Source organism: Phascolarctos cinereus, unplaced genomic scaffold (assembly GCF_003287225.1).
Source record: "Phascolarctos cinereus isolate Bilbo 61053 unplaced genomic scaffold, phaCin_HiC Scaffold_2;HRSCAF=192, whole genome shotgun sequence".
Lineage (NCBI taxonomy): Eukaryota > Metazoa > Chordata > Mammalia > Diprotodontia > Phascolarctidae > Phascolarctos > Phascolarctos cinereus.
Window position 1 is genome coordinate 240,297,671 of NW_027555625.1, and position 26,882 is coordinate 240,324,552.

At 35.5% G+C, this 26,882-nt stretch overlaps 1 protein-coding gene across 1 annotated transcript; it reads left to right on the forward strand.

Moving 5' to 3' along the window:
* Positions 1-6,978: 6,978 nt before the first annotated feature.
* SPO11 (SPO11 initiator of meiotic double strand breaks) lies at positions 6,979-21,153 on the forward strand. The gene is made up of 13 exons (XM_020981352.1): positions 6,979-7,155; positions 8,791-8,904; positions 10,930-11,018; positions 11,507-11,573; positions 11,861-11,969; positions 12,629-12,712; positions 13,438-13,474; positions 13,694-13,803; positions 17,062-17,161; positions 17,498-17,535; positions 18,513-18,589; positions 20,341-20,452; positions 20,995-21,153. Exons 1-13 carry the CDS (start codon positions 7,034-7,036, stop codon positions 21,112-21,114), a joined length of 1,179 nt encoding a protein of 392 aa, XP_020837011.1. The 5' UTR covers positions 6,979-7,033; the 3' UTR covers positions 21,115-21,153.
* The last annotated feature ends 5,729 nt before the right edge of the window (positions 21,154-26,882 follow it).

Below are 26,882 nucleotides of genomic sequence, written 5' to 3' on the forward strand. Positions count from 1 at the left end.
CAAGTCTAACACTCTATCCACTTGTACCACCTAGCTTCCCCACACTAGCTATATATGACCATCAAAATTCTCTTCTGATGCCTCATGTCAGGGAGGTGACCCTGGGTTCTTTAATGCTCTGCCAAAGGAGCACGAGTTCTAACAAGTCCTACCTAACAGAAAAGGCTTCAACTACAGGCCTTGAAAAGGACATTAGAGACCTGTTCCCAGAGTACTAGCCTAGCTAAATTTGGAAAGGCCAATCACTAAATGGTAGAGCGTGAGGTAATGAACTTTTTCAACCAAAGTAAGACATGAAGACCATCTACTAAGAAAGGGCTTTGATCTGTATTTATAATAAAAGCACAGAAACCTGAAGTACTGAAAGGACCATGGGCAAGTCACTTAAATCCCTCAATTTCTTTATCTATAAAATGGGGATATTTTCTCTGTTAGAGTCAGTTAGTGAACAAGCATTTACTAAGTGCCTACTACGTGCCAGGCACTGTGCTATTTATTGAGGATACAGAAGGTAAAAGACAATTCCTGTTTGAAGTCTAATGGGAGAGACAACACACAAAAAACTATTTACAAACAGGCTTTACACGTGATAAATTGGAGATAATCAACAGAGGGAAGGCACTAGAATTAAAGTGGAATTAGGAAAGGCTTCCTCTAGGTGGGATTTTAGCTGGGACTTGAAGGAAGCCAGAGAATCCAGGAAGAAGAGGTGAGTAAGGAGAGCATTCTGGGCACAGGGGACAGTCAGTGGAAATGCCTGGAATCAGGAGATGGCATTTTTGCTCGAGGAACAGCAAGGAGGCCAGTGCCACTAGACTGAAGAGTATATGGAGAGGTGGTGGTGTAAGAAGACTAGAAAGGAGAGGACAGGTTATAAAGGGCTTTGAGCATCATGATTTTATATTTGATCTGGAAGAGGCAGAGAGCTAGAGTTTAATAAGTAGGGGGTGTGATATGGTCAGACCGAGGGGAGGACATACTGGAGTGGGGAGATATTTGTGACAGGGAGATCAACCAATAGGTTATTGCAATAGTCCAGATGTGAGACAATGATGACCTATACCAGGGTTGTGACAATGTCAAAGGAGAGAAGGGGGCATATACAAGAGATTTAATGAAGGTAAAATCAACAGGCCTTGCTAACAGACTGGGCTATGATGAGTGAAAGAGAGTAAGGAGCTGAAGATAACACCTATGTTATAAACCTGGGAAACTGGAAGTTTGGTAGTACTCTCAACAGTAATTGGGAAGTTAGGAAGATGAGGAAAAAATAATGAGTTCAGTTTTGGACATATTGACTTAAAGATGTCTATGGGACATCCAGTTTGACATTCACTAGGCAACTGGAGATGTGAATCTGGAGATTTGGAAAGAAGTTATAGCTTGATAAATAGATCTGGGAATCATCAGCATAGACATGATAATTGAAACCATGGAAGTTGATGAGATCACCAAATGAAATAACAGAGAAAATAAAAAAGGACTTAGGACAGAGTCCTAGGGGACATCCACCTTCAGTGAGCATGAACTTGATGAAGATCCAGCCAAGGAGACTGCGTAGGAGCAGTCAGACAGGTAGGAGGAGAGACCTAGGATAGAGTAGTGTCATGGACACCTAGAGAGAAGGGTCTACCAAAGAGCAGAGGACTATCAATAATGTCAAAAGCCTCAGAGTGGTCAAGAAGGATGAGGATTGAAAAATGTCAATAGATTTGGCAATTAAGAGATCATTGGCAAATTTGAAGAGGGCAGTTTCAGTTGAATGATGAGGTCAGAAATTAGACTGTAAGAGAGTTAAAAAGAGAGTGAGAGGACAGGAAGTATAGGCATTGATTATAGGTGGATGTCTCAAAGAGTTTATCCACAAAAGGAAAAAGAGATATGGGATAATAGCTAATGGATATGGATAGGTCGAGTGAGGGGCTTCTTGAGGATGGGGGAGACATGGGCATGTTTGTAAGCGGTAGGGAAGTAGCCAACAGACAAAGATAACAGTGTGGGGATGATGGAAGGGCTACCTGATGATGGAAAGCTGAGTTTATGTTAAATTGGATTTATTAAATAATGTAAAAACCATGTGGACATACTCATACAAACATGAAGGGTAAGAAATATATGTATTCCTCACTTCAATGCCACTCCAATCCTCTTCTTTGGCTTAATTTGGGGCATTGAAGTCACATTCAACTGGAAAAGCTCAGGCAGCAGAGCAGCTCTGTATGGCTCAAGGCTGCCAGGGATATGAGGAATTCTATATTGGATAAAGAAAAGGAGCCAGATTCTCCACTCCAAGGGACCAAATTCCAGCTACTTTTGAATACTCCTAACCTGAGTATGTCAATGAGCCTAATCACATGTTAGTGGAATTCCTTTTCAAATCAGGGTCTGCACTCAAGGATATACTTCAGTCACTCTAGTTAACTCTGTTTATATTTCCCCCTCTTTCCCTCTAGGTAAGGGTCTTTTCTCTCTTTCATGATTTCTCTCACAAGTTTGTTGTAATAATCAATGAGACATCATCAGTACCCTAGACAGACAACGTAGCCTCAGCCTGGCCCAAAGTCACATTTGACTCCTCTCTCTTCTTCATGATGATAAAAATAAATGACATCAGTAAAGCACTTTATATACATAATCTTATTTGACCCTCATAACAACCTTGTTGGTTCAGTGATGCAGATACACAGATGAGGAGACCTAAGCTCAGAAAACTTGGTTTGCATAGATGACGAATGCCAGAGGCAGGGTTCAAACCCTGCTAACTCCAAGTCCAAAACTCTTTTCTTTATATCATGCTGATGATCAGTTATCAGGTCTAAAACTACAGTATCTCTCATATTTACCACCCCCTTTTCTCCACCAACATGGCCACTATCACGATTTAGACCTTTATCAGCTTTTGCCTAGATTAATGGAAGGGCCTTCTAGTTGGTATTGTTGCTTTCTGTTTTTTCCCCTCAGGTCCATCTTCCATACAATTGCAAAAATAATCTTCCAAAGGCAGAGGGTGCTCAAAAGCTTCTGTGGATACTGACTAAAATAAAATACAAGTTCAGTCCAGAATTAAAGACCCTTTATGTTCTACACTAATCTGCCTCTCTATAGCTTTTTTCAGATGACTCTTGTCACGAACTTTTTGCCGCAGGCAAATTAGCCTACTAACTATTCTCTGAACATGGCACATTATCTCTAATTTTTGCACTTACACAGGCTGTTCCTCATACCTGGAATGGATTCCTTCACCATCACTTCTTTAGATCCTTAGCGTCCTTCACAGACATAATTAGCAATTTGGGGGTTCAAGGCACATGGTACAAAAATGAGATCTAGTGAAATCAGCACTAAAGATTCCCTCCAATAAATTCTTAGCAGGGGTAGGGGAGGAGACCCCAGAACCCTATGTCTGCAAAAGGAGAAGGACATTCGAGCACTGGTCAGAGTGAGGGGAGACCTAGACTTACAAGTGGCCTTGTAGCTTCTAGTAGCTTCCTAGTTTCACTAATTCTTCTTCTTCTTCTTCTTCTTCTTCTTCTTCTTCTTCTTCTTCTTCTTCTTCTTCTTCTTCTTCTCCTTCTCCTTCTCCTTCTCCTTCTCCTTCTCCTTCTCCTTCTCCTTCTCCTTCTCCTTCTCCTTCTCCTTCTCCTTCTCCTTCTTCTTCTTCTTCGAAATGGGGTTAAGTGACACAGCTAGTATCAAGTGCCTGAGGCCACATTTGAATTCAGATCCTCCTGACTCCAGGGCCAGTGCTATATCCACTGCTCCACCTAGCTGCCCTGGCTGATTAGTTTCTACACTGATAAAAAAAAAAATGAAAGTATTATCAAAATGTAATAAATTTTTAAATAGAAAAGTCTTTAAATACCATTATTTTTGATTGTCACGTATTTTGTTATCATACAGTAAAACTCCAATTGTTGCTGTACAGTCATTCAGTTGAACGTCATAGAACGTCAGGCTCTTCTATCTTCCACTATCTCTCAAAGCCTGTCCAAATTCACGTTCAGTATTTCCATGATACAATATATCCCCCTAGTTATAGGTCTGGCTTATGTCAAGGCTCACAGCAGGTACCTTCTCTGGTTCTTCCCCACCTCCACTGCCTGCTCCCTGTTACACTCTCTCCCCAGATTACCTCCTGTTTTCTTATTTGTGTACTGTACATGCTAGATTACCTCCAGGAGAATGTAAGCTCCTTGAGAGCACAGCTTGTTTTGTTTTTGTCTTTGGATTCTCTGCATTTTTAATGTTACACAGAAAACAGGCATTTAAGATTTATTGAATTGAATTGCTGAATAAATACAAGTCAAATCTTACATAAATGCTTTGAAGTTTACAAAGCCCTTTACATATATTATCTTATTTGAGATTATAGACATTCAAAGAACTTTAAAGGGGAAAAGGACCTTAGAGATAATACTCATTTTACAGATGACAAACATGTGGTGGTAAAAGTCTTTTGGGCAACTAGGTGATACAGTGAATAGAGTGCTGGACCTGGAATGAGGAAGATGAGTCCAAATCTGGCCTCAGACACTTAGTAGACCCTGGGCAAGTGAGCTCAATTTCCTTAATTCTAAAATGAGACGGAAAATTACTCCTGTATCTTTGCCAAGAAAACCCCAAAAAGGGTCACGAAGAGTTGGACGCCATTGAAAATGACTAAACAACAAAAAAAGTATTTCAAGTTTAAGACACAGTTTAGTCCTGGTTCTGACACTAGATATGGGACCCTGCACAAATCAGTAAACTCCTGGGATACAGTGGTGGAAGGAAAGGCCTTCAAGTCAGAGACTTTGGGTTCAAATCTTGACTCTGCTTCATCTTACCTGTGTGACCTTGGGCAAGTCATTTCATTTATTGGGGTCAGACAGAGACTAGCTTTAAATCTGAGTATTTATTTCCTCTTCTACAAATTGGAATGCTAATATGCTTCTTTTCTCATCATTTGCTGTAAGCATAGTATTACGGAAAAATCAATTATTATTTTTATTATTCTGGTACCTAATACAAAGTCTTGTACCAAAGTGGGTGCTTAATAAGTATTTGTTAAATTGAATTGCAAGTAAAGAATCCGTAGTATAGAAAACAAAACAGCTGCTTCCAGGCAGCAGCAGAATTTCCTCATTCAATAAGTCCTAACGCAAAAGACAAACACAGAGCTGGTAAACACTCCTAGCAGTCAGTACAAAAGTACTGATAACAGAAAATTAGCTCTTTAAAAAAAAATTTCTCATAGCACTAAATGATTGAGAACTGAGGTAACACAGACAGTGAAGGAGATTGGCAACTTATCATTTAAAATGATCATAATTCAAAGATGTCAGAGATTGTTTTCTCTAGGGTGTTGTGTCTCTGTCTGTGTGTTGCTCTCCCTCAGTGGCTGCCTCACCATTTCCCCTAGCGTTTAAGAAAATGACACTTGACTATCCCATAGGCCAGAAATTTATTTAAAAGACAGTTCAAATAGATGCTTTCCCTTCCCAGATGTTTCCACTCCGGATGCTCCTGCATTAGCTAGACAGCATGGTATGGTGGAAAGAATGCTGAACTTAAAGAGTAAAGAGACCAGTGTTTCATACTCATGCATAACATTGCTAGCTGTGAGACCATGGGCAAATCATTTTACCTCTCTCATTTTTAAAATGAGAATAATACTTGCTCCAACCATCCCAACCCCCTACACACACACACACACACACACACACACACACACACACACACACACACACAGAGAAGCACACCATTGTGCGGAAAATGATTTGTAAATTTGTAAACCTTAAAGCATTATGGAAATGTGAAAATTCTTATCCCCATAAGGGATGAAGGCAAAAGAAATACTCTATTCCCTTGCTGTAGGGGAAATAATTAAAGGGAGGAAGTGGGCATGAAGACTGTAGAGAACAGATGAAATCTGCTAAATGGTTATGGCATGTTTTTCTAGGTTATTGGTAAAATGACAAGACATTGCCTCTCTGAAAGGGCTGCCTGGGTGTCAAACTTCCCAACATTCGCATTGTCAGTCCAGAAGCATTTACTCAGTGCTTACCATAATGTCCTGCACTCTGCTAAGCACCAGGGATACAAATTAAAGCAGACAGACATTTGCTCTCAAGGACCTTACATTCTAATAAAAGAATGCTGCAGTTTAGCATTGGGAAAAGAACTACATATGAGATTTCATTGGTATAAAGATCTCTCACAGGAGGAAACTCACACCATCAAAGCAAATCGCCACTTTCTTGGCAACTTAAGTAGAGTGGGAGGTGCCTAGAGCACTGAGAGATTAGGGTTGCACCTCCAGTATAAATCAAAGGTGGGACTTTCAGGAAACAAGCATTTATTAAGCACCTACTATGTGCCAGGCACTGTTCTAAGTCTTTTATAAATATTATCACATTTGATCTTCACAACAACCCTGGGACATGGATGCTATTATTATTTTCCCCATTTTACAGTTTAAGAAACTGAGGCAAACAGAGGCTAAGTGACTTGTCCAGGGTCAACACAGCCAGTAAGTGTCTGAGGCTGGATTTGAACTCTAGGCTTACCTAACTCCAGATGCAGTGCTCTCTACCCACCACTGCACCACCAAGCAGCGTCTAATACTTGCACGCAAAGTATTCCTGGTTCTCTAACCCCCAACACCAGTATGTTGCAACATAGCCATACATCCAGCGTTCTCCACTGTAAGGTCTCAACCTCAGCTTCTCTGGGTAAGACCACACTTGACAGAAAGAGGCACTTGCACAAGTGACTAACACTGGGAGGCAGGGAACGCATGCGCACAAGTGTCCTCGAGCTCTCACCCTTCGCCGGCTCCTCCCCGACCCCGTTCTCCTTTCTTCATCTGGGATTGGCTGGTGGGTTCTCTTTTCCTCACCTCGGATTGGTTGGTGGGAGAAAAAAGCGCGTGGGGAAAGTAGCCTCAGGCAGTCCTGTGGAGGCGGACGGGAGCGAGGGGTGGTGAGGTGACCGACGCACACGCATCTGGCCTGCTCCCGGTCGCCCCCTCCCCCTTGCCCAGCCGCACTCAATGGCTTTTGCACTCATGGGCCCCGAGGCTTCTTTCTTCAGGGTTTTGGACCAGCACAGGGTCTCCCTGATCCAGTCCCTTAAGGAAGGCCCAGGGGAGGCCCCCCGTAAGGAGGCCTCGAGGTAGAGAATAAGGAGACCTGGGTTTAAAAAAAAAAAAGCGAGGAAGGGAGCTTCGCCGCTGAGGGCCGGCCCCCCTCTGCTGCGGCCTTCCCCCGCTGGAGCCTCTCCACCAACACCATTTGACTTCGAAGGGGACAAAGTAGCCCCCAGCACCTCCTGAATAGACTTAGGCTTCCTTAAAAAAAAAAAAAATTACCTCAGAGGTGGAATTCCCTCTGGACCGGGCTCTTTCTATTGCCCCTTTTGTCACGAAAAAGCTGTTTGGTGGCCTCTCTACGGGCTCTGAAATGCGCCTTCCCTCTGGTGCTTTCTGACTGGAGCCATTTCCTATTCCAGGCCACCTGGCTCCGCCTAGGTTACCGTCACTGACGTGTGCAGTCTTACGCGGCCTTAGCATCATTTGGGAACACTGTTATTGTGCTTTTGCATCTCATAACAATGGTTTTTGTTTTTGTTTTTCCTTTTTTTTCTGGTGAGATAGTAAATTGCTCATGCAATTAATCCCTTTGAGGGTGTATATCCTGTTTTAAAATAAAAATAAATGACTAATTCTAGCTCATTCTAAAAGACCTTAAGTTGTATACTTAAAAAAAAAAGTGACATCCAAGGAATTTATTTGGTTAGATCAAAGGGAAAATGGTGGCTGTGAGAGCTCCATAACTGGGATCCACCGTTTTATCTAATAATGTTTTTAAGTATTCTTGCAAGTTAAGACAATGTTCATATAAAATAAATATTTATAATCTTTGTAATGACAATGGGGCGTCTACAGTCGGTTGTTATCCGCCTGTATTATAACCATTATTTTTTCGAAGAGCTTTGTTGCCGCCATTCTCTATTGTATTTTCCTGGTTTATTAATGTCCTCACTCGAAGTGTTTATAAAGAAATAGCTCTTCTTTGAGAACATTTCCTTCAACAAAACAAAACAAAAACATATCTATCAGAATAATTCAATTTTGAACAGAATTAAAGTAGAGTGAGGGGGAAAGGAAACCTCTACTTTAAATTATCAATTTACTTGCTTGTATCTTAGAGAGGTTAACATAACTTGGTGGAAAATCGTAATAGGTTTTTAAAAACCAGTTCTTACAAGACGCTTGTCCTTTATTAGAAAGACTTGTACAGTTAATTTCCTAGGGCATGCTTTCCCAGTGACAATAATTAGGTTTCAGTGTAGGCTGAAATCTATTTTATCCATTTTATAATTTTTTACATTAGAAATTGAACTGATCTAACTTGTGACCAAAGTCAGTGTTACATCATTTGAATTTCAAGCTTACAAGTTTGTTTTGTGTTACATCATTTGAATTTCAAGCTTACAAGTTTGTTTTGGTAACAGAAAATTGAGGCAAACTGGAACTTCTCTAAAAAATACAACTATACTCATTTTTCTTCTCATAATGGTATTGTCAAGGTACAAAGGTAACACATTGGTTATCTATAGCTTTTCCATGAGTTAGTAGAAGAAATGTATATGTATATATATACATATATGCATAAACATGTACACAGTAAATAAAGTATTACTGAGATAATTTTAAAAATACTATTGATTTAGGGGAATCTGATGTTATATAGGCTAAAGTAATTATTACAATTGTCATATTAAATTATCATTTGTTCATAATTTCAGTTCTGAAGTTCTTGTATCTATAGAAAATATTATCCAAGACATCGTCACAAGCCTGGCAAGAAATGAAGCACCATTTCTTACACTAGACAACAGATCAAATTGGGAAAATATCAAGTGGGCATTGTTTGTATTTAAGTTTTAAATCAGTTTAAATGTCAATGCTAATATTGTTTTATTGAACTCTGTAATGAGGATGATTCTATATTCCCATAAATAATAAAAATCAGCAGATATTTTTTGTCATCTTGTTGGTCATTCCCATAATCAATTTGATTACAGGACCTGATTCTGTAGTTTTCTTTTTGAGGCTCTCTCAGTTGTTACTCTACTAAATCACATTAAAGTCCAAAAGAAAGGATTTTCATACTTTATAATTCAATTGATTGATTTCAAACTCACTTTATACAAAAGAGAATTCATTATTTTTCCCCAAAAAACTTCTTTTAAACTTTCCAGTTTCTGGTGAAGACCCTATATCCTTTTCATTCAGGTTTTCAATCTTAGCATTATCTTGACTTCCACTTTCTCCCTGATGCCACATGTCCAAACAGTTGCCAAATTTCACTATTTCTACTTCCACAACATCTCTGGCACCATTCCCTTTCTCTCTACTCACATGGCCACCACCTTAGGTCATATCCTCATCATCTCTCAGGTGGGCCATTAAAAAAGCATACTAATTGGTCTCCTTACCTATCTCTTCTGTCTCTTCAGTCCATCTTTCATACATCTGTCAAAGTGATTTTCCTGTAGAGCAGGTACAACCATATCACTCTCTTACTCAATAAATTCAAATGGCTCCCTCTTGCCTCTAGGGTGAAATACAAATGCCTCAGTTTGATTTTTAAAGCCTTTTTACAACCTGGCCCCAACTTCGTACCTTTGTACTGGTTGCTTTTCCCCCATGCCTGGAATACAACTAACTCCTCTTTACTTCTGTCTCTTTGCAAATACTTTGTTTTTTTCAAAACTCAATTCAGATAGTACCTTCCAAAAGGATATTTTCCTGAGCTACTCAGCTACTAGTTCATTCTTCCCCTGTCTAATGATCTTTTATTTATTTTGCACAGAAGAATAGGAAATAGGTGTGTAACGTTACTGATATGTGGAAATCCTAGGTAAACAAACTCCCTCTACAATTCAGGACAGCACCTTCTCTGCTATTTAGGCATTTTCAAGAATTAGCCAACAGCATTGAAAAGTTAAGTGACTTGCCCAAGGTCACACAGCCAGTGTCACAGTAGAGAACTCAACGCAAGTCTTTGTGGCTTTAAGGCCAGCTCTCTAGCTACTATGCCACACTGCCTCTCTATTTCTCTCTCTTACTCTTTCTCCATATGTGTGAGTGTGTGTGTGTGTATACACACACACAATTTTTACACATATATGTGTATACACACACACACACACACATATATACATATTGTCTCCTCAGAGAGAATGTAATCTCTTTGAGAGTAGGGTGTGTTTCATTTTTGTCTTTTTATCCCCAAGTGCCTAGCATAATGCTTGTTGATTGATATTATACCAACAGAATAGAAATAATTGTTAAGTAACTGAAATTTCTGGTTTTCTATAATACAATGCAATTAATATAGTTCTTATAATTTTAAATTACTCATTTACTGTATTAAGTGATGCAACTTATACCACATTTTAGAAGCAGCTTTGATTCAGGAACTACTTTTTGTAACCGTTTTGACACCTGGCATGTTTTTACTGTGCTTGGTGTGTTCTGCCACCTTTAGGACACATTTGGTAGTTCAATTAGGTAACTGCAACAGTTGTGTACAGAATTGTATTTTTCAGGTAACTTTGGAAAGAAATTAATATACAATTTTCAATTAATATATATGATCATAAAATTAAAATATGGGGTGAACAAAACATTTAATAATACTGTATGTTATCCCATGGAAGTAATTTTTATGTAAATCTTTTGGAAATAGACTAAGGTCTATTCTACAAAGATTATACTTGGAATACACATTGAATTATGAAGTATAAATTTAACATTAGGATAGTTTTAGTGCTCATTTTGTAACCTAAATGTTTTATAGAGTAATACAATTAAGTATATTGACATTCCAAACTTCATTTTTTCCCCATTTTTGTTTTCCTTTAAAAAAAAATTACTAGATTTGAAGATTCTGTGGGTCTACAGATGATACCTCATTGTTCCACCAAAAAAATCAAAAGTGATTCAGCACAATCAGCCCAAAGATTTGGTAAAATGAATATTTTCTTAGATTTTTAGGGTTAATGAATAAGTAACATAGATTATATTATATTCTTTAATTTTTAATTCTTTTAATACACCACATTTTCCTGGAAGCAAATTTATTACAATTTCTTGTTGCCAATAACAATGAAAATAATTCTAGAACAAATGTATCCTCAGAATACATGATCTAATAGAAAATCAGTTTTATAGTTTTTGGTTTAAAAATCAAGTTCCTTCAATCTGATTCTTGGACCAACTCATCTTCCATTTAATTCTTCTTCGGGAACATATTTTAAAATGCTGTGGGAAATAACTGTGATGTGATATAGTTGAAATTAATTTAGCAAATGGTTGTCTTTTAGGTTATTGCATTTTCCTTATTCATATGGTTTTATTTTCAAAAGAAGGGCATTACAGTTCATGCTATTAACAATGCCTGAGGAATTGATAATGAATAGAATGAATAACACGTAGATTGATTTTACTTTCCAGCTCTAATTCTTAAAATATTATCTATGATCTACAAATTAGTCCAGAGCAACACTTATGCAACCAAGAGGTAACTATGTTATAATTATAAAACTACTCTTTAAAAAAATAACATGAGGATTTAATTGAATTAAAAATCGAGCCACTATGTTTTTTGTCCTGTGGATATCCTTTGGATACAACTTTTCATCCTTGTGTTTATGGAGTATTTAAATATTTTTGATGGCATAATGGTATATTCATTTAAGGAAATAGGACTATCAGTAGTGAAAACAAAATATTTTCTCTATATGTTCATTTCTTTAAAGTATCTTGTCCTCTGAAAAAAATAAGGTTAAAGATATTTTATTTTTGTAGAGACATATATTATACTGATATCCAACTATTTGGTAACCAGAGTGTTGTGGACAATATAATCAATGACATTTCCTGTATGTTAAAAGTACCAAGGAGATATCTGCATATTGTAAGTACCTTTTAAAATAATTTTCTTCTGTTTGATCAAAATGCTTCATCCCATTTGCATATGCAATATCTTAATTAGAATGAAAATTTCCTCAGTTGACATTTTCCTTTGTTAGATTGTTTTTATACCTAAATACAAAGGGATTAAAAATGTAATTTATGTTCATTATTCAGTCATGTTTTAATTTAAAGGAGAACTTTAAAAATACACTCTTGGTTATAATATAATGATACCATATTATTCTCCTATTGAAGTATAAACTATCCCCTGCCATGGAATTTATAAATATCCTTAGTAATGTCCAAATGGATATTGTTTTTTCCTTCACTTCTTAAATTGCTATATATATATATATATACATACTCACACACACACACATGTTTTCTTCTTCTGTGCTTCTTAAATTGTAAGATCTATGTATATATATTTAATGTATTTAACAGGCTTTCACAGTTTCTTATATACTCCTTGTTCATTGTATACTTAAATATTTGTTTGTTGATGATTGCTAATTTCATAATAAAAAAGACAATTTAAAAAAAACTGCAGCCTTACATTAAATATACATAGTATTGTAGGTGAATTCAGGGAACAACAAAACTGCATAAACTATATCGGCAAAAAATTGGATCAAATACGTTTAAATTTTATTTTTCCAGCTGTCTACTTCAAAGGGTCTAATTGCTGGCAATTTAAGCTACATTGAAGAAGATGGTACCAAAGTGAATTGTACCTGTTCAACGGTATTTATCAGTAATGCCTTAGCATGTTTTTGTCACACTTATATCATTTAAATTTTTTAGATTTTTAAAAACATTAAATGATTTGTGTTATTTCAGATTTTAAGAATGTTCTTTTGGAGTTTAAGATTTGAAACATAAAACTGGAAGAGGAAGATTAGGCTAATTTCTATTATATTGTCTTCACAATTTGTTTTGGTGAGATTCGAAATTTCAGTGGTAATGGTTATGTAATTTTTACCCAAATGTACATACATTATGCTTTTAAACATTTGTTATTCATTTAAGATAGACTATTTCCCTTTTTAGCACAAAATGTTGTAAAATCTTTATAATGTTTGGTAAAATACAGAAATACAAAGTCTGTATTTAAAACTGTAACTATAGTCTAGGCTTTTAAGATGCAGAAAACATGTAACAGCAAGGCATGGTCAGGTTACTAAGTTGGAGGTATAGATAATGAAGTTAAATAAATTTTTTCATATGAAGAATCTGTTCACCTTTGTGCCATTGGTTTCTGCTTTTTCATCCACACTAGGCAAGATGGAAAGAAATTATAAGCTGGGATGGGAAATAGCCTGAATCAAAGGAGTGAGCCATAAATCTCCTATGATTAATGGTTGGAGGGGGGGAAGGGACGAATGATTACCGTACAATTTTGGTTTTGGTTTTAATTACTAAATATGGCTATGCTTCCTTTTTATTTCAAATGACATCTCTCTATTTAGGCAGTTGCTGTGCCATCTAATATCCAAGGAATTAGAAGTATCCTTTTAGTAGAAAGTTAAGTTGAATTATTTTTTAAATGCGTAAGAAATCATCCATGTTTTAAAATTCATTTTTGCATGCATTTTTAATCAAAAATTAAATGAAGAAAACTATGGTTACTTCTGAATGTTTATTTATAGCATTAATTATTCAATTGATTATTAAAGTTGATATTCTTGCTTTCATCTTACCCATAATTTGGACTTAACATAGAAGATTTGGCTACAGATGCTAAGTTCCTACTAATTGTAGAAAAAGATGCAACATTTCAGCGACTCCTAGATGATAACTTCTGCAACAAACTATCTCCATGCATAATTATTACGGTATATTGATAGCTTTTTTTAAGTTCCAAGATTTTATCATGCTTTGCAAAGGTGGATTTTAATGTTTTAAGAGATCTCTATAGTTTCATCTTATTTATAGGATGTTTCCTCACATTCTACCCTGTATTACTCTTTGCTCTATATATGACTTATCACCCAAGTTGATTGTGAGCTCCTTGGGAATAGGGACAGTCATTCATAGTTTATCTGTAGAGTCTAGCAAAGTACCTTGCAAGTGGTAGGTGATTAATAAATTTTTGTTAAATTTAATGTGTTGAGTAAGTAGTTGTGATGGTAAACAGACATGTCCATTAAAGAAATGCATTTATATTTTAGCAAAACTTTCAGTCAAAATACTTTCTCCTTTTCCTTTTGGTCTGTATCTATGATATCATTGAAATAGGGAACTCCTGGTGAGGTATTCCCTCAACTAATGCAAGTTGACATTACCTCTGTAACTTCTAGTCTTTATGAATTATTTGGAGTACTAAGATGTTAATTTACTTGCTTAAACCAGGATAGGTCAGAGGCAAGATTGATATTCAAGTTGTCCTGACTTTGAAGCTGACCCTCTGTTTACCATTCCACACTGCCTCTCATTTTTAAATTATTACTGTAAGCTAAAACTACCACTATTTACTATAGTAAGTACCCACAGTGGATGGTCACTTTACCTCATTAAAAGAATATGTGTTCTAGGTATAACGTTCAGGTCGCCAGTCATGATATTGCATCATTTTCAGCTTTGGCCATTTATGACAAGGTTCTACTGCAGGCACGTATTTTAGATGGGCCACTACCATTATGTAGCTTTAGTGATCATTTCAATACTGAAATCACAAATAATGCCTTTCACTCACTGCTACACACAATTTTATGCACCATAATATATTTTAATATTAGTCAATTAGCATATTTTGCTGGGACACAGCCATGGCCCAGTATTAGGCTGAGCACTATGAAAATACAAAAAAATGATAAGTGGCACAGTGGATAGAGCGCTGGCCTTGGAATCAGGAAGACTCATCTTCCTGAGTTCAAATCTGGCCTCAGACACTTACTAGCTGTATGACCCTGGGCAAGTCATTTAATCCTGTTTGCCTCAGTTCCTAATCTGTCAAATGAGTTGGAGAAGGAAACGGCAAACCACTCCAGTATCCTTGCCAAGAAAAAGAGTTGGACAGGACTGAAATGACTCAACTACAGCAATACCTGCCCTTACAGAGCTTACAATCTAAATGGCGAGACAGATTCAGATGCATGAAATAGTCAGTGAATAATACAAAAGTACTAAAATTTGAGGTATAGACTGTGTAGGTGCTAGAAGAATTCAGAGATCAAAGAAAGGCTTCATGGAGGAGATAGGTTTTGAGTTTAGCATTGAAGGAGAGGTAAAATAATTTGGATAGAGGAAATAAGGAAATAACAAATAAAGGAATGGAATAGAGAATGAATATTCAGGGAACAACAAAGAAAATGACAATTTGAATGGATGGTTCGTTCTGAGAAATAATAAAAAATAAGGATGAATAAATTGGGTGAGGCAAACTTATGAAAGGCCTTGAAAACCAGGCAGTGTATTCTATATCATTTCATAGTATCAAAGATTTAGAACTGGAAGGAACTCTAGGAATTATATAATTCAACCCCTTCATTTTATATATATAGATTTAATATAATAGGAAACTGGCATCCACAAATTTTTTTATTGAAGTTTTAATCAGAGGAGTGACATGATTCAACTCAGCAAATATTATTAAGTACCCTTTGCATATTCTAGGTGCTATGTACAAAAAGACAAAAAAAAAGTTCCTGCCTTCAAGGAGATTAGGTCCTACTGGTAGGATATATGCTCACAAATAAATATAGTACACATATAAATGTATATGTATGTGTATACATTTATACCTATATATGTATTTTAATATATTCATATATATGAAAATTGAGGAAGTAAAAGAGAGAACATTAACATGAAGGGAGGGGTGGGAAAATGTGGGAGGAGGAGGATCAAGAAAACTTTATAAAGGATGTAGTGGTTAAAGAAGACAAGTATGGTGGTAGAATGGATAGGGAGAGGGAGAAGTTGAAGTCAGGGAGGCCATTAAGGGTGCAGTTGAAATAATCCAGGTGTGCTGTAAATCCAGATGAAGTCTTGAACTAATATGATAGCAATGGATATGGGAAAGAAGAGACAAATAGCAAGAGCTATTTCAAAGGAAAAAATGGCAGAACTTGGTGATGTTAAAAAAAGCAAAAATGATGCTAAAGATTTTTAGCCTATATCATTGGGAGAAAGAATGGTGGTGCCACTAAAAGACAAGGAAGTAGGAAACAGTGTTATTTTGAATCGGAAGATATGAATTTAATTGTGAACATATTTAATTTGAAGTGACAGTAAAAAAAATCCAAGGGCAAATATTTAGTGGCTAGAGATAAATTACTAGAATTTAGATGAAAAGACAGGACATTCAGATTTAAGAATCAGTTTAGAGTTGATAGTTGAAGCTATAAAAATCAAAGCTTTCCCCAAGGAAGAAAGTATAATAAGAAAAGGGCAGAGTTCTATATACTATATCTTTAGAAATACCATTACAGGGTGGTAAAAGTATGGTCAGAGAAGAATGAAAAGATAATTATTGCTTGTTCTTATGTGTAATTCTTAGGGCTTATGTTGCCTCAAATAATATACTGTGCTATATATAGGGGGTTTTTTTGTTTGTTTTTTTGGCAATTAGGATTAAGTGACTTGCCTAGGGTCACACAGCTAGTAAATGTCAAATATTTGGTCTGAGGTCAGATTTGAACTCAGGTCCTCCTGACTTCAGGGCTGGTGCTTTATCCACTGTACCACCTATATGTATAGGGCTTTTAACCTAGGGTCTGTGAACTTAAAAAATGTATAACTATATTTCAATGTAATTGGTATTCTTTATATTCTATGTATTTTGTCTTATGCATTAAAAATATTATTCTGAGAAGGGGACAATAGGGTTGACCAGACTGACAAAGGGTCCATGACACAAAAAAGTTAAGAACCCCTGTTGTAGAATATTGTGTCATTTTCATAGGCTACATAATTCCATGTTTTTAATAGTTGATAAATATATCAATAATACATAAAATGGCATAGATCCTTAGAGTTGTAAATGTAATTGAAATACAAATGGCCTTCTTTAAACCACTGATAAAGTTTGGGAGTTATTTTTTATGGGCCTAATTTTACTCTTACTAACAGATATTTAAATTTGTTCTTAGGGCAAAGGAGTACCAGATCTGAACACAAGACTTTTAGTCAAGAAACTATGGGATACATTTCATCTTCCCATTTTCACTCTTGTGGATGCCGATCCACATGGTAATTGACTAACTATATGAAAGCACAATAATAATTCCACCATATTCACAATAGAAATTTTTCTCCTATCTTTGGGAGGTTTTTTCTCTTTAAATTAGTTCTTTGAGAAGAAACTTACTGATTTTAATTCTTAAAGAATAATTGATTAAACGGAATTTAAAGAGCTAACGATAATTTGTGACAAGTCTCTATTGCTTTTCTCCTATTATATTCTGAGACTCAGATTGCCATATTGTCTTATGTGTAATATCCATGAAAATAAAATTTAAATATATATATATATATACTAAATGAAATCTGACAACACTGATTTTTAAAGTTAATTTTGTTTAACAGGCATAGAAATAATGTGCATCTATAAGTATGGATCTTTGGTAAGTATAGCCAGATATTTCCCTTATTACACTATTTATTTATTAAAATAATATACTAGTCACACTAAATAATTTCTTCATTGACATAGAATCACTGAGTTAAGCAAGAACTAGGAAATGTGCCAGACAGCCTAGCCATAGATTTTATGACTGAATTTATGTTTAATTTATTCTAATACCAGACACCACAGTAACCAGCACAACTATTAAATATATAGCATTAATATTAGACAAGAGGTATTATCTGTTATCAGGGTTGTAGTGAATTGGTAGAAATAATATTGTCTGGTCACAATAGAGCCATTTAGGATCCCATATCTTTTCTTTACAACCATAAGAAGAAATTGCCACTTTCACCAAATTGTCTGTGCTTGCAGTTTTATTATTAGAACTACCGAGATTAAGAAAATTATCATATATGATTTTACATTTGTAGTGTTTTTATTTACATGCCCAAATCCTTTTAAAATATACATTAATATGAAAAAGTGATAGAATAAGGAGAATCAAAGAAGGCAATAATGGAAGATAAAGTGAAAGAGGCTAGTTTTGTAGGAATAGACTAATAGACCCACAAATATTGAATACTATTCTTCTTAAATGGATTTTTAATCTAAAACCTTGCTGCTATTTCTGATACTATTATAAACTTGAGGGTAGGAGGCTGCATGACAGGGAGCATGTAGAAGACAAGAGTCATACAACATTACTACCAAGTCCTTCTAAATGTCATAATCATATGGATGTTAGAAAGGAAAACAAGGGGCAGCTAGGTGTTATAGTGGATAAAGCACTGGTTGTGGAGTCAGGAAGACCTGACTTCAAATTCAGACTCAGATACTTATTAGCCAGCTCCGATTGCCTCAAAAGAAAAAAGAGAAAGAAAGAAAGAAAGAAGAAAAGAAATGAAAATGGCAGAGTGCTAACATTTTCGGCAACTTTATCCTATTTTAATATATGTTTATCCTTTATTTTAGGCAATGTCTTTTGAAGCTCATAATCTCACTGTTCCAACTATTAGATGGCTTGGTCTTCTTCCCTCTGACATTGAAAGGTTAGCAATTTTAGCAGAAATGACCTTTTAAAAATAATTTTTCTGTAGATAGTATAGTATATAACAATAATTTGAACAAATCATTAAGAGAATTATTGAGAATTTTCCATTTTCATTCTCTACTTTGACTTTGAATTATTTTATATAATTTTGAATTAAACTGTTCATTGTTCCAGATTTACTTAAATTGAATGCTTAGGTAATATGGTATTCTGATTGAATGAATGCTTTAGTTATTTTAAAAGTTAATCGGATCTTTTGTTTCAACCCTGTAAGTTGAAAATCTTTCTAAAATGCATTAATGTACTTACCACATGCCATAAATTAAACTTAATTGAATGTTTATCAGTTTAATTAATCATCATTATATCTGTAATTCTATACGTGTAGAACCCCTAAGTCTGGATATTGGTCTAAATGAGTATTGGCCATAAGTCATAATTGTAGAAATTGCTTTTGTTTGTTTCTACTAAATCCCTGATAAGAGTTTATTTTCTTATGATTTTATTTTCTCATGACAGCAAAGTACAGAAAAATACAAATAAATGATAAATTAAGAACTATAGTAATGGATACCAGCAAATGGAGGTTTCACTTTATTGTATATGGCCAGAGTCAATGGGCACTTGATATGTGCTCTTTTAAAGAGGAATCATATATGTGGCTCAGAGGTCACATTAGCTCACGACACTCCTGAGTACAGCCAGAACCAGATTTAAATGTAGTTTCTATCTGATTTTAATGTATTAATATATTAACAACAATAAAAAAAGAAATATAAGGGGCAGCTAGGTGGTACAGTGGATAGAGCTTGGGCCTTGGAGTCAGGAGGACCTGAGTTCAGATCCAGTCTCAGACACTTGACACTTACTAGCTGTGTGACCCTGGGCAAGTCACTTAACCCCAATTGCCTCACCAGAAAAAGCAAAAAGAAAAAGAAAAAAAAAGAAATATATAAACATGTATCTTCCTAAGTCAAGATGCAGCCTGCAAGGATCCTTATGGATTGTTTAGCAGCCCCCAATTTCTATTCAAGTTTGACACCACTGCTCTATTGGATATATTTAGTATATTAATAAGCCATCAAAGAGTGCTTTTCCATATTTCCCTCTAAACATAGTGCTGTCTCCAGGGGAATGCGTGCCATACTTTAGCATCTTTAATTCTATCCCTAAATTTCTGAGCCTATAGATTCTTCAGAAACACACTTCTATCATGTTTTAATTTCTCTCCTTTTTTTCTCTTCCTTTTTCTCTTGCTTCTTTCATTTCTTTCAATAAAACCAGTGTCCTACTTTGTAGGACATGGACAGGGATTCTAAGAGAGATGCTACTCTGATTTCCACCCTCCATACCAAAGTTTTTGGCTACTTACATGTTCAATTTTAAAAAACGTTTATTTGGCCAAGATAATGCCTACTTTAATTATTTTAATTAGAAACTATACATTGCAGGGGCAGGGAGAAGAGTCCCCTAATTTTCTTATCTATTATTTCTGGGTATCACGTTTCATTCCTTCAAGGACGTTGAAATTCTTTTGCTATAGAGGCAAAATTTATTATCCTGGAGCCAACTTGATGATAAGCTTTTCTGAATTTGACTAGGCTAGTTATCTGATAGAGATACAGTATCATAAATACAATAATATAAAAACAATACATGATGTTATAAAAGAAATACAGTTGAACTATAAATACAAATTACAAAAAAAATTTTGCTTTCATTATTTTTTTTTTGCCTATTTTTTTCCAGACTAAATATACCAAAGGATACATTAATTCCGCTGACTAAACGGGACCAAATGAAACTTGATAGCATCCTAAAGCGACCTTATGTTACATGCCAACCATTTTGGAAAAAAGAAGTACAGAATTTATTTGATTATAAATTCAAATGTTTTATGTTATATTTAAATGTATTTTACTAACTTCAATAGAAAGAAAAAGTTGTTATAGTCTAACATACAATATTTAGAAAAGGTTTTCTGAGTTTTTGTAAGTATCAACTAGATATCACAATTGGTTTCTTTTAGGGGACTTTCAAAGATATTTGATAATGTATGATTGATGACATTTTTACATGATTCCTTTTATAAATACTGATAGGAATGAAGATAATTTTTCATTATCTTGATTGTATAGTCCTTCAAAAGTAATATTTAGGAATTTCAAGGCAAATCCTTTTTAGGAACGCTGATCTGACTTAATTATAAAAGAAACCAAAGCTGAGCTTTTCTTAACATAGGTGGTTTTAGCTCCCAGGGTTAATAAATAGCATGCTTTCCTCTGGAGGCTAGTATACATGGTTTGGGAACAGATCAGTCCAAACATGGAGGGAACACATTATTGATATGTCTTTACTACAGCAAAGGTGTTTAGTATGACTATGTTTTGTTTTCATCTACAGATGGAAATAATGGCAGAATTGAAAATGAAGGCAGAAATTCAAGCTTTGACATTTATTTCATCAGATTATCTTTCTCGAGTATACTTACCTAATAAATTACAATTTGGAGGATGGATATAAGACTGTCTTAGCAACTCTTAATAAAACAACTAACGTACAGACGCTATTTTGAGGTTCTGTTTTCTTGACAAAATACAAACTGAAATAAGCTTAAACTTATTCAATTTTCTTTAGACTTCTTTATCTTATTCAGCTTCATATTTATCTCCATTTTGTGAAAATATTGTAAAGAGATTATGATAAGTTAAAAAGAGAATATAAAGGGAATTCCATCTATAATTCTGGTATTTTGACTGTTGTTGAAATTATTAGGACAATAATCATTTTATGTACATCGCCAAAAGCTGAAGAAAAGATTTTATTTATTTTTCGTTTAGCTGTCTTTATTCTTCTTATTGGCCTTTTCGTATGAAAGAATAAATGTTTCTAAGTGTAAATCAAGTTTTTGCAAAGTAATTGTAAATTCTAGAGGATATTTTCTTAGTTAAAACTTCCTTCATCCTCTTATTTAGGGGTTACAGCCTCATCAAAAACCATATAATCCAGAAAGAATACCATGATTAAGTGTCAGGGCATGACCAGACTTATTTTCTCATATAATATGTATTTTATCAGAAAATTATTACTTAAAAAAACATTGAAGAGTTTATTGGATCATAACCAACATTTGAGTGATCTAAATTATCTTTAGTCTAGTTCAATACAATGAATAGAATAGGAAATCGATACAAATTACAAGTGTACCTATTCCTTCTAGGATAGAAATGATACGAACCTAGGAGGGAAGTGATCACTACCTCTTGGAGTTTGTAATAAGAGAAAGGAAAACCAAGCATATTTTGACATGCATCCTCAATTTTGGGAAAACAGATTTCAAAGGGCTCAGAGGAAAGATAGGTAATTAAAATTCTGCAGGGGAAGTCAGCCCAAGAGGTAATTCTGGTAGGCAGAGATAAGATGGCAGACTAATAGAAGCAGTACAGTGAACTTCCAACAAAACTTCTCCAAACAGATCTAGAAAACACACTAGACTAAGTCCTGATAGAGAAAACCAAGAAAAAGTCACAGTGAGATATATTTCCAGCCCAAGTTATCACAGAAAGACAGAGAGGTCTATGGACATTGGGGATGGGTCCTGGTGCTGAAGACACTAAAGTGCCCAGGGATAAGCTGTCCACAGGGGCAAGAAGGCATTCCAGACACCACAACCGAGACAGATGTTAACTGACAACTTTGTTGCCCACTCCCCAGTTTCAGGTCACAGATTCAAGGCATACACTAGTAGAAAAGATCTGCTCAGGTTCCCTCCAGCTCCAGCAGTCTCAGGCCCTAGGTTGTGTACTGAAAGAGAAACAAATTAATCAGAAGTGTAGCTCAGAATCCCAGAGCAAAGTGGAGGAAGTGGCAGACACTTAAACTTCACTCATCAAACTGGTCAAAGAAGGAAAGAGGTGGGTAAAAAAAAGAATACATTTCATTAAACAGGCATATAGGAGCAGAAAAGGAGGAGGGAAAAAAAGGGAATTGGAGGGATGATAAGCAAAGCAAACCCTAAGGAAGTACAAAATATTTATAGCTCTTTTTGAGGTTGTAAAGTATGGGAGTCTGAAGGGGTGCCCATAAACTGAAGAATGGTTGAACAAGTTATGATATATAAATGTGATTTAATATTATTGTGGTGAAAGAAATGAGGGGAATGGTTTCAGAGAAACCTGGGAAGATTGCAAAATTAAGTAAATAGAACCAGGAAAACAATTTATACAACAACAGTATGGTAAGAGAAACAACTATGAAAAAATTAGGAACTCTGATCAGTGCAATGACCATTCACAATTCCAGAGGACTCATGATGAAACATGCTACTCACCTCTTGATAGAAAGAAAAGGACTCAGAACTAAGAATGAGGACATATTTGGACAAATTTAGAAAACACACTAGATGGACCTGATGGGGAAAACCAAGAAAATTTGCTTTGCTTGACTATACATGTTTGTAACAGGGGTTTTGGTTTTCTTTCATTCTCATTGGGGGTAGGGACAGGGTGTGAGGAAGAAAAAGAGAAGGTAGATTTTTGCTGATTGAAATATATACACGCACATGCACACACACACACAAACATAAATTTTGAAGATAGAAAGGGAAGCAATTTCAATAAGGAGTGAAAAATAGAAGTTATCTAAGGAATTCTATATTGATACATAGACAATTCTGATCAATTTAGGTTTTAAAAGATATGTACAAGAGAGGCAACATGATAGAGTGAATAGAGAGACAGCGTCAAAGTCAGGAAGATATGGGTTCAAGTCCTGCCTCTGACACTTACTAGCTATGTGACTCTGGGTAAGTTACTTACTCTCTCAGTGTCCCAGGTAACTCTCTAAGATCATAAGTTACAGAGTAGATGCTGACCTGCCCTGGTAGAGAGAATTTTCCTATCAGCATTTCATAGGTCCAGTAAAAAAAAAAAGATACAAGCAAGGTAAGCAGCAGAAGATGAATACCAAAAAAGTGGTACAGTCCTGTAAGAATACTACCAAGAGTGCTAAACCTTCAAATGAGATTAGGTTGACAATGACCACATCTGGAACATTTGGTTCAGCTCTGGGTGCTACAGTTTTGGAATGACATTGATAAACTGGAATGTTTCCAGACGAGGGCAACCAGAATTTTGAAGGTCCATTAGTCCATATCATATGAAGGCTGTAAAGAAACTAGGTATGTTCAGACTGCAGAAGAGATTTGTTGAGGGGACGCGATAACTATGTTCAACTATTTGAAGGGTCATCACGTAGAAAGAGTTTAGGTTTGTTCTGCTTGGCCCAAGAGACGAGGACCAGGAACAACAGATGGAACAAGTAAATGTAAGGAATGTAAGGATAATTAGTTCTTTAATGTAAAGAAAATTTTCCTGAAAAGAGCTATTTAGGCATAGAGCAGACTATGTTGGGAAGTGGTGGGCCCCACTGTTTGAGGCTGTTCAAGCAAAGGCTGAATTACCACTTATCTGTAACCTTTTAGTGGGGATATTGATTGGACTAGCTGGCCATGGAGCACCTTTCAAGTTTGAAATTCTGCAATTCTCTAATGGTTTTCAGTCTTCAGAAATTTGAGGTCGCATGTCCTTGAAAAATTGAAGGCTGAACACATTTTTCAAAAGATGCAACTTCATATTACAATGATCCATTTCTCCTAGAATATAGTTTTCTGGGAACTTTCTTTTTTAGTGTAATTTTATTATTTTTCAATTTACAAAAAATCTGTTTTCTCTTTCTCTCACCTCCCCCCATTGGAAAAGAAAAAAGAAAGGAAACCAAAACCTTTGTAACAAATATATGTGCATAACCAAAACAAATTTCTGCATTGATCAAATTTATATAAATATAGATACAGATATTTCTCAATCAGCACCCTGATTCCATCACTTCTCAGCTAGGAGGTAAGAAGCATGCTTCATCATAAGGCCTCTGAAATTAACTTTTTCAAAGCTGCTTATCTTTACAGTCAGTTGAGTTAATTTATGTTTATTAAGCACCTGCAATGCACCAGGCACTGCACTAAGTACTAGGAATAAAGGAAAGATAAAGACAGTTCCTGATTTCAAAGAACTCATAGTCTAATAAGGGAGACAACACACAAACCATAATAGACAAACAAGCTACATATAGTATAAATTGGAAATAATTAACAGAAAGAAAGGATTTGAATTAAGGAAGATTGGTAAAAATCCCAGCTGTGGGAAAAAGAACTCACTATTGGACAAAAACTGTTGGGAAAACTAGAAAGCAGTCTGGCAGAAACTACTTACATGTTGTAAGAAAGACTTATATGAACTGATGCAAAGGGAGTGAGCAGAACCAAGAGAACAATTTATAAAATTTACACAATTTGTAACAAAATTACAACAATATTGTAAAGATAATCAACTCTGAAAGACTTAATAACTCTGAGCAGCATAAAGACCAACCACATTTCCAAAGGACTCATGATGAAATATGTTACCCCTCTCCAGATACAGAGTAAGCTACAGATAGAAGCCTATTTCTAGTAGTGGTGTTACTGGGTGAAAGGGATACACAGTTTAGCAGCTCTTTAGGCATAGTTCCAAATTACTTTCCAGAATGACTGTGTGAATTCACAAATCTACTAACAATGCATGAATGTACGTGTTTTTCCATCCTGGTGTGGGTCCTCATCACCTTATTCCTGGACTATTGCAACAGTGGGTTGGTCTGTTTCTTGGTCTAATAGTTGGTCTCCCTGCCTCAAATCTCTTCCCACTCCACTTCAAATTACATTCAGCTGTCAAATTAGTCTTTCACTGGCTGTAACTCATGCTGAGAATTCTCTCCACCTCTTAGATTCCCTGTTTTCCTTCAAGTCTCAGCTAAAGTTCTACCTTATACAAGAGGCCTTTCCTGATTCCCTTTAATATTAGTACTCTTCCCTTGTTGATTATCTCTTATTTATACTGTAAGTATCTTGTTTGTTCATATTTGTTTGCATGTTGTCTTTTTCATTAAATTGTAAGCTCCATCTTTTGCCCTTTTTTATATCCCCAGTGCTTTGCACAGTGCCTGGCACATAGTAGGCTCTTAATAAATGCTAGTTGACTGACTGACTCTTTGACTTGGAAGCTCTGGATTTTTACTATGATGTTCCTGGGAGTTTTTATTTTTATGTTTCTTTCAGGAAGTGACAAATGGCTCTTTTCTATTTTCTTTTTACCCTCTGGTTCCAACAGTTCTAGGCAGTTTTCTTTTGTTATTTCTTGAACTACAATGTTTAGGCTCTTTTATTGGTCATAATTTCAGATAGTCCATTGTTTTTTATTTTTTTATTTTATTTTCAGATTTTCATTCTTTCTCCTTCTCTCATCTCTCTTTCTCTCTCTCTTCCACATTAGAGATATCAAGAAAGACAAACATCTATGACAAACATGTATAGTTAGTCAAAACAAATTTCCATATAGCCTATATAAAAAAATTGTCTTAATCTGTACTCTGAGTCCATCACCTCTCTAGCAGGAAGCAAGCATGGATCAGCAAACTATACCCTGCAGGTCAAATGCAGCCTACCAACTGTTTTTGTCCAACTCATGAGATAAGAACAGCTTTCACATTTTTTAATGTAAAATGTAAAAAAGTTTAGTGTTTAATAAACCCCAAATCCCAGCAACTGGGACAAGAACTCATTATTCAACAAAAAACTATTGGGAGAAAGTGGAAAGTACCTGACAGAAATTAGGTCTTTACTCTAGAACATGGCCATTAATAATTTTAGTTTAGGATGAGATTCCTGAATGCCTGAATCTATGGTACAGGATATTTTTTTAAACACAGGTAAAATAAAAGAAAAAGGCTAAGTTGCATCAACTTTTTATGGTTTGCAAATGATTACAAGGCATAGAAGTGATACAGCAATAGAAATAGAGCATCTTTTATCTATATGGATTGAAGTTTGTGATAAAAAAACACAATCCTCTTAACAAAGAATTAGAAGTTGAGGGAGAACCTATCTCTTGGGGAATGATTGACCAAGTTATGATATGCCATTATGCTAGAAAAAATCACAAAGGATATGGTATCAGAGAAACTTGGGAAGACTTGTATGAACTGATACAGAGTAAAGTAATAAGAACCAGGAGAACAGTTTATGCAACAATAACAATATTGTAAAGACAAACAACTTTGAAAAACTTAGAAACTATAACGAACTCTGATCAGCATAATGACCAATCACAATTCCAGAGTATTCTAGATTAGAGATTAAAAAATGCAAAAAACACTCTTAGTTTGCAGACCACACAAAATAGGTGATTGGCCATATT